Here is a 16,029-nt window from a genome sequence, read left to right as displayed (position 1 = left end):
ATGGCGCGTTCATCATGCAGGGATCACTTTCCAGTCTATTCTCATTAATTAAGCACCCCCTACAAAATTTAATCAAACAATCTTTATATTCAACTCCGTTTTTTTCGTAGCATCCCTCGTATGAAAATGAAACAAACCAATTTCAGGGGGCTGAATTTCGTCAGCTTTCACCACTTCTAGACCTCGCGACCCTTAACCTCTGACCACCCCTTTTGGCCCATTTAAGATCGCTAAATTTCCTCATAAAGCAGTTCTCCAAATTGCAGTTCGAAAAAATTGAAAAAGAGAAAAAGGGAAAAAGAAAAAATGCGGGAAATAGTTCACGTGCAACTGGGTCAGTGCGGAAACAACGTGGGAGGGAAGGTAGGATCATTAACCCCCTTCTGCTCTCTCGAATACTTTCCATACTACAATCTCGAGCTGCGCAATCTACAGATTTCGCCCGTAGTTTTGGCAAGTAATTTCGGATGAGCATGGCTTAAACCCCGATGGAGTCTTTTGCGGCGAGTCGGATCTTCAGCTGCAACGAATGAACGTGTACTTCACCCAGGGTGCAGGTACCTGACTGAGGTACCAACTATCACTCGATTCGCTAAATGATTTCAATTTCCTAGGGGCTAGATACGTTCCCAGAGCAGTTCTAGTCGATCTCGACCAAGCAACCTTACACTCTGCGCAGTCTGGCCTCTGTGGCAGACTGTTCAGGCCAGACAACTTTGTCCCTGGCATGGCAGGTACAGGGAACAATTGGGCCAAGGGTTACTACACTGAAGGTGCCGAGCTGGTGCACGTAGCTTTAGATGTAGTTCGCAGGGAAGCTGAATCTTGCGACCTGATGCAAGGTGATGCTCGAGGGAAGCGATTTGAAGCTTTTTAAATAATTCGATAAAAATTAACGCAGGTATCCAAGTGGTCCATTCTCTGGGCGGTGGTACAGGGTCAGGGATGGGAACTTTGCTCATGACTATGCTGAAAGAAGAGTACCCAGATAGGATCCTCAAGTCCTATAGTGTGATACCGTCCCCGAAAATGTCTGACGTCGTTGTGGAACCTTATAATGCTATTCTAGCTCTTGGGAAAATGATCGATTGCACTGATGAGACTTTCTGCATGGACAATCAAGCCCTACACTTTATTTGCTCGAACGTTTTGAAGCTCTCCATACCAACTTACAGTGATGCTAATCATCTGATCTCCGCCTGCATGTCAGGCATCACTGCCTCCCTCAGATTCCCTGGTCAGCTGAACATCGACCTCAGGAAACTAATGGTGAACCTGGTGCCCTTCCCAAGGCTGCATTTCTTCGTCCCAGGATATGCACCCCTTACCTCTAGGAGTTCTGCTCCCTACACATCCCTCACAGTTCCAGAATTAACAATGCAACTGTTCACCCCTAACAATATGCTCGCTTTCTGTGATCCAGTCACTGGCAAGTTCCTCACTGCGGCTACCATCTTCAGAGGCAGGATGTCGACTAAGGTTAAAGTTACTCTGCGCCACTTTCTTTTGAACTGATTCCTGACCTAGCTTCATATTCGCTTTCAGCATGTGGACGAGCAAATGCTGAACATACAGAACAGGAACAGTACCTACTTCGTCGAGTGGATACCTAATAATATTCAAATTGCTATCTGTGATATCCCTCCACGAGGTCTACGAATGAGCGCCACGATGATCTCGAATACGACAGCGATTCAAGATTTGTTTAAAAGACTGTCGAAGACCTTCGACGAGATGCTGAAGAAGAAAGCGTACCTGCACTGGTACACAGCAGAGGGGATGGACGAGGCAGAGTTCTTTGAGTCTGGGAAGAACGTCCACGAGCTTATCTGCGAGTACCAGCAGCTCCAGGAAGCGCCTGCTGAGACAGATTTCGAAGAGGAACAAGTAGAGTACGAGGAAGTATAATAAGAAGAAACGCAAATGGTTGATAAAAATCGTATATTTTCATAAGGAACAAACTTGCGCTACAATGAAACGCGTGCCAGTATACAATATAGTCTTATGGATTGTAACGAAGAAGGCAAATTTTTGGTTGGGGTGCTTTGGTGTTTAGTTCTTGCAGGTCGCCTCTCGTGAGCCCTGCACGCTCGATCTACCCTTTCTATGAAAACGTGTCCCGTATCGCCGAACGAACCTCGCGCCATCGTCCTCGCCGATTCGAGGAGCCATCGAATGCAACATTCTGCTCTTATCAAAAAAGTATCGCGTAGAAAAGTGTAAAAAGTCTCCTCGAGCCTGGCGAGGACGCAGCCAAAGGACAGAGAAGAAGAATCAGAGTATGGTGAAGAAACAGAAGCTCGTCTACTCCTGCTCGCAAGTCTCGAAGTCGTCAGCGCACTCTTCAGCCTCGAAATCTTCTTCAGCAGTGGCCTCCTGATATTGTTGGTACTCAGACACCAGGTCATTCATGTTCGATTCAGCCTCGGTGAACTCCATCTCGTCCATACCTTCCCCTGTGTACCAGTGCAGGAAAGCCTTCCTGCGGAACATGGCAGTAAACTGCTCAGAGATTCTCTTGAACAGCTCCTGGATAGCAGTCGTGTTTCCAATGAACGTCGACGACATCTTCAAGCCCTTGGGTGGTATATCGCAGACTGCAGTCTTCACATTATTCGGTATCCATTCAACAAAGTAGGAGCTGTTCTTATTCTGCACGCTGAGCATTTGCTCGTCGACTTCCTTCATGGACATCCTGCCTCGGAATACAGCAGCCACTGTCAGGTACCGCCCGTGCCTGGGGTCACAGGCTGCCATCATGTTCTTAGCATCGAACATCTGCTGCGTGAGCTCTGGCACCGAGAGAGCGGAGTACTGTTGCATGGACCTGGAGGTCAAGGGTGCAAAACCTGGCATGAAGAAGTGCAGTCGAGGGAAGGGTACCATATTGACAGCGAGCTTTCTCAAGTCAGCGTTTAGTTGGCCAGGAAACCTGAGACAGGTCGTCACGCCAGACATGGTCAATGATACCAGATGATTCAGGTCGCCGTAGCTGGGATTCGAGACCTTCAGGGTTCGGAAGCAGATATCGTAAAGGGCCTCGTTGTCGATGCAGTAAGTTTCGTCTGTGTTTTCCACCAGTTGGTGAACAGACAGGGTAGCATTGTATGGCTCGACTACTGTGTCAGACACTTTGGGCGACGGCATCACTGAGTAGGTGTTCATGATTCTGTCAGGGTACTCCTCGCGGATCTTAGAGATAAGCAAAGTGCCCATTCCCGACCCAGTCCCTCCTCCCAGGGAGTGAGTCAGCTGGAAACCCTGTAGGCAATCGCAGTTCTCGCATTCTTTCCTGACTACGTCGAGCACCGAGTCGACCAATTCTGCGCCCTCGGTGTAGTGACCTTTGGCCCAGTTGTTGCCCGCCCCTGATTGCCCGAAGACGAAATTGTCGGGCCTGAAGAGCTTCCCATAGGCCCCTGAGCGTACTGCGTCCATGGTTCCTGGCTCGAGGTCCAGCAGGATGGCTCTCGGGACATATTTTCCCCCGTTCGTCGACGTCGCAACTGAAACAGATTTTTTTCGATTTTTAGCACACGCATTACAGATTCTTAACGTGCGGTTAGGACATTCGAGAAATCGAATGGAATGCTCGCGCAGTATTCGAAGCTCGTCGTTGGCTCGCGCCTGTTACCACGCGTCCCATCGTCCATATTAAACGGTCCTCAGAGGAATTGTCATTCCAGCCGAAAACGATTGTCTCTAGATGGCTGGCGGAAATGCGTATACGGTTTCGAATGGCGCGCAGGTTCCTGTGTTCAGCTTGCAAATTAGACGACCGAATAATTTCGAAAGCGATGTCGTCAAGAGGTCACGATAAATTCGACGACGAAGGGAACCCTGTGGCGTCTAAAAGAGCAGAGAGCACGTGTTGGAAGAACGAAAATCGCGAAACTAGTCTTTCGAGTTCTCTCAGTGGGTCGGGGTGAGAAAGGGTGAACACACAAGGGGCGACTATTTCTGTCGTAAATGCAATCTTGTCCTTCGTTTTCTCTCGCGTTCCGCGTGTCACCGCGACAGGCTTCTATTTTTGCGCGGACACGAAATTCGAGTCGCTGCAGGTCTCTGAAGTAGATCCTTACCAGAAGCCTCATTGTAGTAGACGGAGATTCGCTCCAGCTGCAGGTCACTGTCTCCGTGGTAGATACCGGACTGGTCTATGCCGTGCTCCTCTGAGATCACTTCCCAGAACTGCAAGAACCACAATCGAATTAGAGATCTAGTCAGAATACTCGGAATAGACTTCTGTTATTTTTTAGGATAGCTACATCTATGTATAAGTGTTCGCCTGAGAGTACAAATTTCTCGAGCCCCTCTCAAGAATTAAATTTAGTGGAGGGTAACTATTTTAGAGAATTCTAAGCCCACATAATCTGAGATTCCTCTCGAAGTCGATTATCTATCGCAAGAAAATTTCTCAAATATACTTTCACCCTCTTTATCTTTCACCCTCATTATCAGTGGCATACATTTCTAAATTATTTCTCTGAAAATTCCTCGTGCGCAGAGGACCACTTCGAGTAGAATCTCCCTTTGAAAGAGACTCATGTTTGTGGTCTCTCCCTTTAAGAGAGCTGTTCCCCCAGTCCACCAAGATACAAGGATAACGCGTGACGTCTAAATATAGAGAAACACGAAATTAACGCAGCCTCTGCCCCCTGGCTCGGGTCCACCCTCCCTCGACCTATGTCGTTGCTCTTCTACATTTGTCCCGCGCCTTCACTATTTTCTCCCATCTATTAATAGCCGACGCTATCCGTCGCGACGACAAGATGCACCCTGAGAATATTCCAAGCTCGGGTCCTCCGCTTCTATTCGGGCCCCTTAGCTCTGCAGCCAGACAAAGGCTCGCGCCAACGGCCATTGCCACGCAGAATGCACCGGTTCCCATCGGATCACCGAAGCTAACACTTCGCGTGCTGCTCACGGAATTCATTCGGAACCGAAGCACAGCGAGTGGAGTTGCGCTGGGCACGACTGAGTAAATGCTTTACGCTGTCGTGTGCTGTTGGCGATTGATGGACCTCTTTTCCTGGGGAGTTGAGTTCGATAGGAATTAATGGTCGATTAGAGTCAGGAATGAAACTGTAATAGGTTCTGTAGTAAGTCGATTCGCGAACTGGAATCGAGGCGCTTTAATTATCGGAGCTACACAACCAATTAGGCCAAAGCATCTCTGCTGTCCAATTACTCGGGCAGTTCAGCGAGCTGCTTCTCTGGAAAGAATGAAACTCCCCTTTGGAGCGGTTTACAGCTGACTGGTGTCGTTTTCCACGCGAAAGAGTTTAACGATCGAAATCCCAGAAACCGAGAGCCCTACGATAATTGATATTCGAAAGAGAAACGCGATTCAATCGCACGGTCAAGTATCGATTTTTCGCAATCCCTATTGTTTCATTTGTTTCATATACTCAGTCACGCGCCATGCATTCTCTGTTCTCCAAGAAATATTTCCTGTTCTGCCACTGAAATCGATTCCAGGGAAGCAATTTCCTGTGGGGGACTAGAAAATCGTTCGCGGTTGGCTTTATCGCTGGAGGTCCTGCAAAGAGTGGGGCTTCAGGGATTCCCACTTGCAGTCGATACTCAGACCAAAAGTGCAGGCACATCCAGGGCACCTCACTTGCAGAGATCATTTATTTTAGTTAGACTGGGCTATTTTCGAACCCGGAATCGTTCCAGAGGCACACGTTGTGGTAGGTAGGGTCAGCTATCTTGGCTCGGAAGTTGCGATATCTGTATTTACCGCAGACGTGGATAAAACAGACGGAAACGATGAAAAAATTGAAGAAAAGTAACTTCGGTTCAGCGAATAAACGCGAGTACATTTGTCTGACCACCTACGCGGACAATTCCCTTGACTTCTGTTGCGTCAATGTCAGCCAAATACGAGACCCTTTAAATTCCATCCCATTGTTGGTCGGCCACAGCCTTATCTTTAATTCAATTAGAAGCTTAAATGATCCAGCACGACAAGGCAAATCTTCTGAGACGCGATTGCCACTTAAAGCCCACGAGGACTTCTCTTCGAAATGATTATTTAACCCCTTGTGTCCTGGACTAAAATATTCTTATCTTTCATACAGACAATTGAATTTGCAATATTTTGTAAAATATTACTAGGATTAAAATATTAGGATTCTAAACCTTCTTGATGGTATTTGAAACACCTTGAAGACACAAAGGGTTAATCAACACTCCTACTTTTTAAAAATTCCTAAAATCGAGGTCCTTCAGTATCCTCAAGCTCCCTCAGAAGAGACTCAGCCACAAAAGGAAAAATTCGCAGAATCCCCCGAGTGAAACGAAAGACAGATCTCTCCCACAGATCTCTCCTCCCGCTTCGAATAGTCGACCTACCTTCGCGCCGATCTGGTTTCCGCATTGTCCAGCCTGCAGATGCACGATCTCCCTCATCCTGAGCCTGCCCTTGCGAGTGGAGGAGAAAAAGGTGCGGCTGTGCGAACAGCTGATCCCTTGCGAAGGTCCCGCGGCAGGGAAGACGTGGAACCCGAGCGGAGCGTGTGCGACGAGTGCAACGAGAGAGCGTGTGCAGCCGAGCCGACTGTCGTGTCGTGTCGCGCAGGAGTGCAGCGGAGTGGAGTGCAGTGGAGCCTGCCGAGCGAAACTGACGAGGAAGCGCGCTCGTGTCGGTGTCCTGAGGTCGACTCTCGTCTCGAGCCGCCGAATGCCCGCACCAGCTTCAGCCTCGCCTTCCGCTCGGAACGCACGGAGGGGAGAGGATTCTCCAACCGGCGAGGAGAGGAGACGAGCCCCAAGACCCGATGATAACGCGATGGATGCTCCCAAGGGGAGGAAAATAAAAAAAAACTGCGCTCCAGGCCCACCCTCTTTGAGGCGGAAAACTCTTGGGAAAACTCGATCCTTCAGAAACTTCTCTCTTCTTTTTACTTGGAAGTTTATGAGTTTCCGAGTCTCTAGAGTACTTATACATGCAGTGAAAATTGAGAGAAAATTTCGTGAGAAATTTGTGGCTATGGGATATTGATAGGGATAGGAAAAGAGTTTGATGGGGAAATGCAGTTTTATTTAAAAGAAAAATTGATCGCCCCCGCGCCATTCGTGTTGCACTTCAGGGGCTTCGCACGTTGCTAGCTATTATGAACGAAAAAAAAGTTAAGAAGCGAAAACAGGATATCCTGTTCGATGGACTCGAAACGCATCCAGCGGAAATGTAACTCGAGCGAGGATACCTTTCGGCTGCGTCCTTGCGCTGGACGAGGCTGAGGCGACAGCGGAAATTTGTATTATTTTATCTCGTCGCGTAGCGCGGATGCCAGAGATTCCAGAGACAGGATATGGCTTAAAATCGAGTAAAACGTACGAAGTCTGAAGCAGCTCGGACCTTTTTATCCCGTGAGTCACTCTCGAAAGGTCGCCTTTCCTCGTTGAGAGCGATGATAATCGACGCCTCGTCTCCAGCTGCGCGCGTGCGACGCTTTCACGATCCCCTGCTGTAAAAACCCTTCTATTATTGTAACTTGGACTTGTCCACCCCCGTCTCGTTACCCATTACTCTCGGCTCTCTAACCCTTCTCATTTTCGGGGTAATCATAAGCCACTTTAGAAATTTATTTTCCCTGTGAATCCTGCTTATCGATCGACCGCCAGCTTTCCTCGTTATTTCTCGTCTGCCCGCATATATTCGAGGTGCATGTACTTTTCAAACACCCTGGCCTCGAGAGAAAGTTGATAACTTTGGAAAAAGAACGCTCCAGATTTGTATCTCGCGGTACTTCGGATGATCGAGGCCTCATTTTCTGAAATTTGCATCTAGGGATCGATGGATCAGAGGGAAAAGAAAGGTGAGGTAGTATTCTACCTCACCTTTTGCAATTAGTAGGCGATTGTTTCAGACTGGATTGTTTTCGCAGATAGAAAGAACACGATGCACCGCGGTGCATCGCGCCACGACGGTGCCACGCAGCGTATAGCTGGACGATGAGTCATACCTTCTATGTCTGAGGTCGTTGTCTGCCTTGTCAAACAAGACCCACTGAAAGCCGTCTGGTTTCTTTGTTTATTCGCTCGTTTACTAAATAGACAACCCTGTGTTACAAGATCTAGTGCAGCCACAACAGTAGAACATGCATCGCGACTGCATCTGATGCAAAATGAGAAACATTTCTTATTATTTCCCTTATCGAGACTTTCACAGGATCTTCCTCTTTTTATCCCATATTATCTTTCTCGTTAGCTTAAGTTAATCAAGCGTCCTTTTAATACCCCTCGAGTTGCGAGATTGTTCTAAAAGTAAGAAGAGGCAGAGGGCGTTTGGACTTAAAAGAGGAAGCAGTCGCTCGAGATTGCGGTAAGTTCCTCTTCCCAAGTGAAACGACGTCGATTAAGATCGCCGAGAGGATACGTCGACAGTCGGAGGATGAAGCGTCTTTCTCGTTCTCGACGAATTAGCAAAGTTAAGCGTCCCACAAGCCCACCACTCGCGAGACCGCGATCCGGATGAGCGCTTTCTCTGAACGCAGCTGGGCTTGAGTTGCAGAGGCACTTAAGCCACTCGTTACTTGAGCATCTGTGGACAAAACCGAGACACGGTGGACCGCCAAGCATATTACGGTGCTCTGATTCCATCGACTTAACTGTATCAAGTTAATCCGTTAGTCGGCTAGCTAGACCCATAGACAGTGGTTAAATTCCATCGAAATGGTGCCACAGTCGCTGCAGCGTCTTCGTGACCGCAAGCTTCGCGACTTTCAGACTGAAAAGGAGGAGATAGAGAATCTTCTAGCGGCGTAGTGAAAAGTCTTAGGTGAAAATAAAATGGAAAATTAATTTCCCGAGGGGAAATCTGAACTTTCGTTGAGTTTAACTTTCGTTAGCGATTCATTGAATTTGCATCATTTTTTAACGGTCAATAAATTCGGTACCTGCAAGCTAACAGTACCGTGTACTTGAGCAATTCGATGAAATTTAACAGTATCCTGGTTCAACAGATGGCGACACGATCTAATAAACGGGAAATTGTCTGCTGTCCATGAGGCGTGACTTCACGTTATCTTCGTGGCAACCGCAATTTCTGCTGATTGCATCTAAGGAAGCGACTAATGACCGATGACGTCTGTTTTAAATATTAGCCGAGGAAAATTACCTAATAGTCGGACAATTTGAAAGTGCAACGTTCGCGGATTAATTAGACAACTGATCGACTCGTACTTGATAGCGACTGGATATTTTAATCATAATGATTCGATTAATGATGCTTGGTTGAATGATCTACTTTATTCAGATCTATTTGTCATGGTATAAAAGTCGGTAGATAGAAGAGACAAATATAAATACAAATACACCTACAATGTAGTTTCATAAATACAAAAAACCAATCGTCCGATGCGGTCTTATGCGATAATATAATAAAAAAAAAAGGGATTCTTATAAAACATACACTTATATGATAATAATTTATTTAAAGACGGTGGTGACCGCGATACAGCGGTTATACACTGGATATAAAGACGCGCCCTCGAGAACAGTAAATCGACAGAGAAAAAACGACTTCGAAAAATAAAATAGAACGACAAATAGAGTATTAATCTTTCTTCCAATTAGCGTGTGCGGTACTAAACAGAAAACCAAAGCGCGCCTGTAATCGAATCTCGGTGAAAAGAATAGTCTGTAAAAAAGACATAAAAAAAATGAGACAAGGTAAACGCAAGAAGTTAAGAAGCGGCATGAGTGTAGAGAGATAACAGAGGGTCTTCCTGCTTCTCGCAAAGGGCTTAGTTCTCGTCGACCTCGGCTTCTTGCTCCTCGTCGAATTCCGCATCCTCGTCGGCGGTGGCTTCCTGGTACTGCTGGTACTCCGAAACCAAATCGTTCATGTTCGACTCAGCCTCAGTGAACTCCATCTCGTCCATGCCCTCACCAGTGTACCAATGCAAGAAAGCTTTCCTCCTGAACATAGCCGTGAACTGCTCAGAGATTCTCTTAAACAGCTCCTGGATGGCGGTCGAGTTTCCAATAAACGTGGCAGACATCTTCAGTCCACGTGGTGGGATGTCGCACACGGCGGTCTTCACGTTATTGGGGATCCATTCGACGAAGTACGAGCTGTTCTTGTTCTGGATGTTCAGCATCTGCTCGTCGACCTCCTTCATGGACATTCTTCCACGGAAGATCGCAGCCACAGTGAGGTACCTTCCGTGCCTGGGGTCACAAGCAGCCATCATGTTCTTAGCGTCGAACATCTGTTGGGTGAGCTCTGGTACGGACAGGGCTCTGTATTGCTGGCTGCCGCGGGACGTGAGAGGAGCGAAACCAGGCATGAAGAAGTGGAGACGTGGGAACGGAACCATGTTGACGGCGAGCTTCCTCAGGTCAGCGTTCAGCTGTCCAGGGAACCTGAGGCAAGTCGTGACACCGGACATTGTGAGGGAGACGAGGTGGTTCAAGTCACCGTAGGTGGGTGTGGAGAGTTTCAGGGTGCGGAAGCAGATATCGTAGAGGGCCTCGTTGTCAATACAGTAGGTTTCGTCTGTGTTCTCTACCAATTGGTGGACAGACAGGGTGGCGTTGTACGGTTCTACGACAGTGTCTGATACTTTGGGCGAGGGTACGACTGAGTATGTGTTCATGATCCTGTCGGGGTACTCCTCGCGGATCTTGGAGATGAGCAGGGTGCCCATACCAGATCCAGTACCACCACCAAGGGAGTGAGTGAGCTGGAATCCTTGGAGACAGTCGCAGCTCTCGGCTTCCTTCCTTACTACGTCGAGGACAGAGTCGACTAATTCGGCTCCCTCGGTGTAGTGACCCTTGGCCCAGTTGTTGCCAGCTCCAGACTGACCGAACACGAAATTGTCAGGTCTGAAGATCTGTCCGAAGGGTCCCGAGCGAACAGAGTCCATGGTGCCCGGCTCCAAGTCGACGAGGATGGCACGGGGCACGTATTTACCACCAGATGCTTCATTGTAGTACACGTTGATTCTCTCCAACTGGAGATCGGAGTCGCCGTGGTAGGTGCCAGTTGGGTCGATGCCATGCTCGTCACTGATGATTTCCCAAAACTGTAATAATTTTAGATCGAATTAATTTTTAGAAAAAGAAAAAGAAAAAGAAATAGAAGACTACTAATCTAGGAAGATGTTATTCAAAAGGGGTCAGACAAGAACTGTATTATATCGTTAAATTATTATTGAAAATCTTGAAATTGGAGACTACTGAACTCATTCGAGAGGGGTGAAAAATTTTTGAAAAGGGGAATTCTCTGGCATGCCGCCCGGTCGGCGACTACAAAAGCAGGAAGGATGGTCGCTTTCTCTTCGCGATTACCCTCACATCCGTTTCCAGTGTTCCGTAGTATCGACCGAGAGAGCGGTTCGACGACCCCTTCGATGAATAGCTCGCGTGTAATTAGTCGTGATGCGCGCGTTCATTAAGACGCCTCCACGAGGTAAACGTTCCTCCCTTCCCCTGGATTTTTGCTTTTTAATTCATTCTTAATACGAACGAACGCTCTACTGCCGAACGAGATTAATTAACGAAAGTGCGCGTAGCCGTGTTTCAGGGGCGAGTTCGGTCCGCGGACGAATGCACGGCGGATGCAGCGATGCAACGCGTCGCTATCAGCCTTCTCTACCTAGTCTGCGCACCTCGGTTCAAAGACCTTTCGGTATATTTCTGGAAATCAACGTGCGCCTGAGAATCTGCCCAGAATGCGTCCAAAATGCCTGCATAGAAATTGTGTGCCGAGCTATGCAGCTGCACTATTTAGAAATTGAAAAGTGCGCCAATAGAACGAGTATGCAGAAGAAGGGGAGGTAATGAGGGCCCAATAATCGTCGCGTTATCGTAGGTCAGAAGGAAGGGGGTCTCTCGCCAGCATTGTTTGCCGAGCTGATAATACTATCGATAGCTCGAGTGACAAAATACAATTGGCGAGTCTGCGGGGCTACAGCCGCTCTTCGTCCATCCGTGCTTTCTAGATCGAATTGAATTTTGAACTCGCTATCGTTTGGTCTTCCAGCGATAAAAGTAATTGCCAGTTAGAGGAACTACGTCCTACATGGCAGCGACGATTCTATTGAGCGGCATGACCATATATGAATATCGTCAGCGGGAAGCTAAGATCGCCCAGCCCCGCTGCCTCCCACCCACCGACCTGAACGCGCAATGTACGTGTACAACTCTTGTAGCGAGATATGACTCACCAATGTCATCGCTATATATAGAAAGGATGACTGTAATACCAATATTGTGCAATTAGTGTAAGGCAATTTGGTCGATCTATGCAGCCGAGTTTTTGTTTACAAGCCATCGAGACGACTGCCTCGATAAATGACTGATTCGAGAGGAAGCTGGACATCAGGAATTCAGATGACAGTCAGAAGACGCCGATTTCTTCGACGTTTGAAGACTCGAACGCACAGTAGATTAAATATTTATCAAGGCTACAGGGCAGACGGGGAACCTATTCAGTCTCGATAAGCGAAACGGTTACACCAACAAAGTGGCACCGCTGCCATTAGCGTAGGAACTTAGGAACCATTGCACCATTGTGCCCCTCGGAACAGCTGCTCCATGATTCTATTATTTACACCCCTCCCGACGAGCAGATGGTCGGTGAAGGTAACTCCTGTATCATCGAGAGGCTCCTATCGTCGCATAAAACGCCGATAGTATTATCGTTCAGCGACCAAGTTCTCGAACAGCGATAAATCGACATTTGAAAGTTCGCGCATGCTTGAAATAATCGATATTCAAAAATCAATGGGAATGTGGTAAGCATGTAAAATCAGGGCGAGGTGAGGCGAAAGAAAATGGCGAGAGGATATCTTCTTTCTTTATTTGGAAGCGTTTCGCGCTGCGCTACGTAAGACAAGATGTCCTTGGACTCCAAGATCCCTTGAATGGGCAGCTGTAATCGTTGCACAATCCTGCGGTGTCTAGCAAGACGGAAAGGACGTTGCGTGAATCGGTGTGAAAATCTTCCCGCCAGAAAATCGATACGACAGATCGACTCCGAGAGAACTTAAGAAGCGGCCGTTGACTCAATGAAGCAACCTTGAAAACTATGAGAGCGTGACTATGGTCTTGCTCCACACGCCGCTCATCCTCTTGAGCTAGTTGCTCAGATAATGACGTACATTATGTAACGCCTTCGCCAAGTACGCATTTCTTTCCGATACGTGCTGTATATAGCAATGAAACGATAACAGTACTTAAGTACACGCATTTTAATTAGCCATTCTTTTAACGCAGAAGCCCAGAGGCGACGCCAATGCGAGCGCAGAGCGTCGGCAGACGCGTAGAAAAAGCGAGAAAAATGAGAGCGGAGAATTCGTGTGCAAGAAAGAACGGCGAGAATGGATAAGAGAGACAGAGAACGAGTATCGATTGCGCGCGCAACCGTTCGATTCTGCTGCCGCATTAACCGGTGTCTCGATGCCGAGGAACAGCCACACCCAGGTTTCATCGAAGAATCGAAGAATTTGTCAATTTCCCAGGGAAAAATGCTCCCTCGAAGGCTCCCACAGCCGAGGTCTCCTCGAAATTTCCGAATGCTAGGCAGGAGAAGAGGGACGCAGCCGACGCTTGACGACAACGCCACGCTCGAGAACGCGGGTCGACAGGAAAAAAAACCGTTAAGTAGACTCGCCGGCCGGCGAAGTTCTGTCGCCATGACAGGTCTTCGACCGGGCGAGGTTGCCATTTTTTCGCATACCAACCGCACGCTGTCCGCTTATATTCGATATCTCTTCCCCGTGAGCGAAAAAACGCATTCGCGAAACCGAGGCTTCCTCTGCCCCGCGACCCTCCCCTCACCTATGCAGTCTCCACAGAGAAGATGGCGAACGAATTAACGAGGTCTTCGCGTTTTCCCAGGCGATTCCACGCTCCCCAGACTCGATCGACCCTCGAAATTCCCCTGATCGCGATCCACGAGAGATGCATCGAGCATGCATCGAACATTCGTCGAGCATTTACCAAGAAATCGATACCCCCAGAGAGAGTGGCTTAGAAGAGCAGACGCAGGAACAAAGAAGCGTTCTCCCACGCGGTCGCGAGGTAATTTAGGATGAAATTCCCGTGGAACTCACCTTAGCGCCAATTTGGTTACCGCACTGGCCGGCTTGAATGTGAACGATTTCCCTCATGTTGCTCGGTAGTTAGTAGCTTAGCGACGATTATAGAACCAACGACGAGAACGCACGCTAACTCGCCACGAGAGCCCACAAACGAATATGCCCTGGCAGCGGCGTCCGTTACAGATTTTCAAGCTCGGCGACGCCGCGGTGGGGCGACGGGGGGCGGCTCGTTCGGGCTCTGCCATTGGTCGAGGCTCAGACTTCGCCACCTTTTCACCAGCCAGCGTCGACAGCGTTGCCAACTGCTCCGACGATTCTGCGCCCGATGCCGCACAGACTCCTGCGGACGAGAATGTGACATCGTCGAAAATTTCGATTCGCCAAAATTGCAGACGTCGACACGCGAATACGACCTCCTTCTATTGGCGAGACTCGGGAAACATTGATTCAGATGATATGAATTTAGGGACTGTTTAATGGGTTTCTTGCGAGGAACACTTGTTATGAGGTGAATATAAGATTAGCGAGGTCTCTGCAATTTTTCAGAGAGTATTTTTGTACTGGATCGTGGACGAGGTTTGAGGAGTTTTGAAATGGTATCGATTCGCGGGCGTGGTCAGAGGTTCCTGAGGGTGTGTCGATTCTTCAGGGGAAGATTAATATTGTAGGTTTAATTTAGTCAAGTGTTAAAGAGAAGATTATTGTTAGATTCGACGGGTCATTTTCCGTATTAGATCGATTTCTGCTTTGATACGAGCCATTTCTCAGGTCATAATTGCATTCTGGGAGGAAGAAACGATCATTTGAAGAGAATCGGAAGGTCTGCTTCCTCGGCTTGCCGAGGTGTTACGAGGCGATCGTATCAGGCTGTTCAGGGGACGGGTTATCTACTAACGGAATAACGTAGGAATCGTTTGCGCACATCCGTCCATTGAGAACGATGCACTTAGTGCATCTTGTACCCCATTGCATTCAAATATCGAGGCTCGCAAATTTCCCTGTCGGACTACATCGTTTATCATTTCATAGACTCAGCTCCACTTTAGCCAGTAAACGGTTATTGCGTTGCAGTCTTTTTCCACCCTCACCTATAGCTCGCTTTAGAGTCTCTTCCAACCTGTCTGGGAGAAAAGTCGATACGTGACTCACTGTCGAACACGCCCACCGAAATATTGCGGATCTAATCAAGAGCGTCTTAGCTGGGAGTCAATAGCCGCGGGAAACGCTCCAGCGCGATACGTCGATGACAGAATTTTCGCAACGTCTGCAGTTAGAACTGCACAGGTGCATCGCTTGTCCTTTGCTTTTTGCTTACGTTCAATTACTGTTCCTGATTACCGCAACCAGGCAGCCCTAATTGGACGCGTCCCTTCTGCGGTAATAACGTTTCCTGGATATGCATACTGTAGGGAAGGAAAGGGTGCATCTGTGGCTGCAACTATGGGTGCATGAAAATTCATGGGTACACTACTGTTGAAAAATTTAGAGCACAAAATTTAGAGCTCAGGATTTTTCGAGGAAATAAAATATTGCTTGAATAAATAAATGTAGACACTATCTAAAATACTATTTTGCAACAATAATAAAATTCTTAATAAAAAAGCTAGAATTATAGTATGGTCATATTTTAGAAAGAGAGTACTTTATAAAACTATCCGCACACAGAGGGATTTCTAATCATTTTTAATCTCAAAAAAAAGGTCGAAATTTATAAGGGTGTTTGGACGCGGAGGAATTCCCTGAAGTACTTTGCATTTTTGTACAATTTGAATAATGAAGAGTGCTCGAGACTTTTCAGCAGCAGTGCAAATGAGAGCTAGAGTAGATGTAGCATGTTTGTAGACGTACACTCGTGCGAGAGGCGTCTGAACGAACACTGGAGGAGCGAAGGAGCGGAGACAGGAGGGCAGGTAGGGTGGGCCCGCGTTGCAACGCGTAAGCCAGACCTCACCGTTACCATGTATGG

At 47.8% G+C, this 16,029-nt stretch overlaps 3 protein-coding genes across 3 annotated transcripts; 1 reads left to right on the top strand and 2 right to left on the bottom strand.

The window, feature by feature from the left end:
• The first annotated feature begins 306 nt into the window (after positions 1-306).
• Positions 307-1,908, top strand: LOC143182402 (tubulin beta-1 chain). The gene is made up of 5 exons (XM_076383364.1): positions 307-363; positions 449-557; positions 615-842; positions 902-1,479; positions 1,546-1,908. Exons 1-5 carry the CDS (start codon positions 307-309, stop codon positions 1,906-1,908), a joined length of 1,335 nt encoding a protein of 444 aa, XP_076239479.1.
• Positions 1,909-2,176: 268 nt separating this feature from the next.
• On the bottom strand, positions 2,177-6,675 carry LOC143182403 (tubulin beta-3 chain). Its single transcript, XM_076383366.1, has 3 exons — positions 6,361-6,675; positions 4,083-4,191; positions 2,177-3,506 (listed from the first exon to the last, which is right to left on the bottom strand). The coding sequence occupies exons 1-3, from the start codon at positions 6,415-6,417 to the stop codon at positions 2,305-2,307; spliced, it is 1,368 nt and encodes a 455-aa protein (XP_076239481.1). The 5' UTR covers positions 6,418-6,675; the 3' UTR covers positions 2,177-2,304.
• Positions 6,676-9,612: 2,937 nt separating this feature from the next.
• LOC143182699 (tubulin beta-1 chain) lies at positions 9,613-14,230 on the bottom strand. The gene is made up of 2 exons (XM_076383903.1): positions 14,076-14,230; positions 9,613-11,042 (listed from the first exon to the last, which is right to left on the bottom strand). The coding sequence occupies exons 1-2, from the start codon at positions 14,130-14,132 to the stop codon at positions 9,756-9,758; spliced, it is 1,344 nt and encodes a 447-aa protein (XP_076240018.1). The 5' UTR covers positions 14,133-14,230; the 3' UTR covers positions 9,613-9,755.
• Positions 14,231-16,029: the final 1,799 nt, after the last annotated feature.

Source organism: Calliopsis andreniformis, chromosome 8 (genome assembly GCF_051401765.1).
Source record: "Calliopsis andreniformis isolate RMS-2024a chromosome 8, iyCalAndr_principal, whole genome shotgun sequence".
Lineage (NCBI taxonomy): Eukaryota > Metazoa > Arthropoda > Insecta > Hymenoptera > Andrenidae > Calliopsis > Calliopsis andreniformis.
Note: the sequence above shows the minus strand (reverse complement) of the source record. Positions and strands in the feature narration are given on the sequence as shown.

Bases quoted from the DNA above. Each gene is read 5' to 3' on its own strand.
- LOC143182402 (XM_076383364.1), top strand. From the start codon at position 307: ATGCGGGAAATAGTTCACGTGCAACTGGGTCAGTGCGGAAACAACGTG. The intron at 364-448 runs GTAGGATCATTA...TTTCGCCCGTAG, and splicing joins GAAACAACGTGGGAGGGAAG to TTTTGGCAAGTAATTTCGGA. The intron at 1,480-1,545 runs GTTAAAGTTACT...ATTCGCTTTCAG, and splicing joins GAGGCAGGATGTCGACTAAG to CATGTGGACGAGCAAATGCT.
- LOC143182403 (XM_076383366.1), bottom strand. From the start codon at position 6,417: ATGAGGGAGATCGTGCATCTGCAGGCTGGACAATGCGGAAACCAGATC. The intron at 4,192-6,360 runs GTAGGTCGACTA...TGGTTCTTGCAG, and splicing joins GAAACCAGATCGGCGCGAAG to TTCTGGGAAGTGATCTCAGA. The intron at 3,507-4,082 runs GTAAGGATCTAC...AATCTGTTTCAG, and splicing joins CTACTACAATGAGGCTTCTG to TTGCGACGTCGACGAACGGG.
- LOC143182699 (XM_076383903.1), bottom strand. From the start codon at position 14,132: ATGAGGGAAATCGTTCACATTCAAGCCGGCCAGTGCGGTAACCAAATT. The intron at 11,043-14,075 runs GTGAGTTCCACG...AAATTATTACAG, and splicing joins GTAACCAAATTGGCGCTAAG to TTTTGGGAAATCATCAGTGA.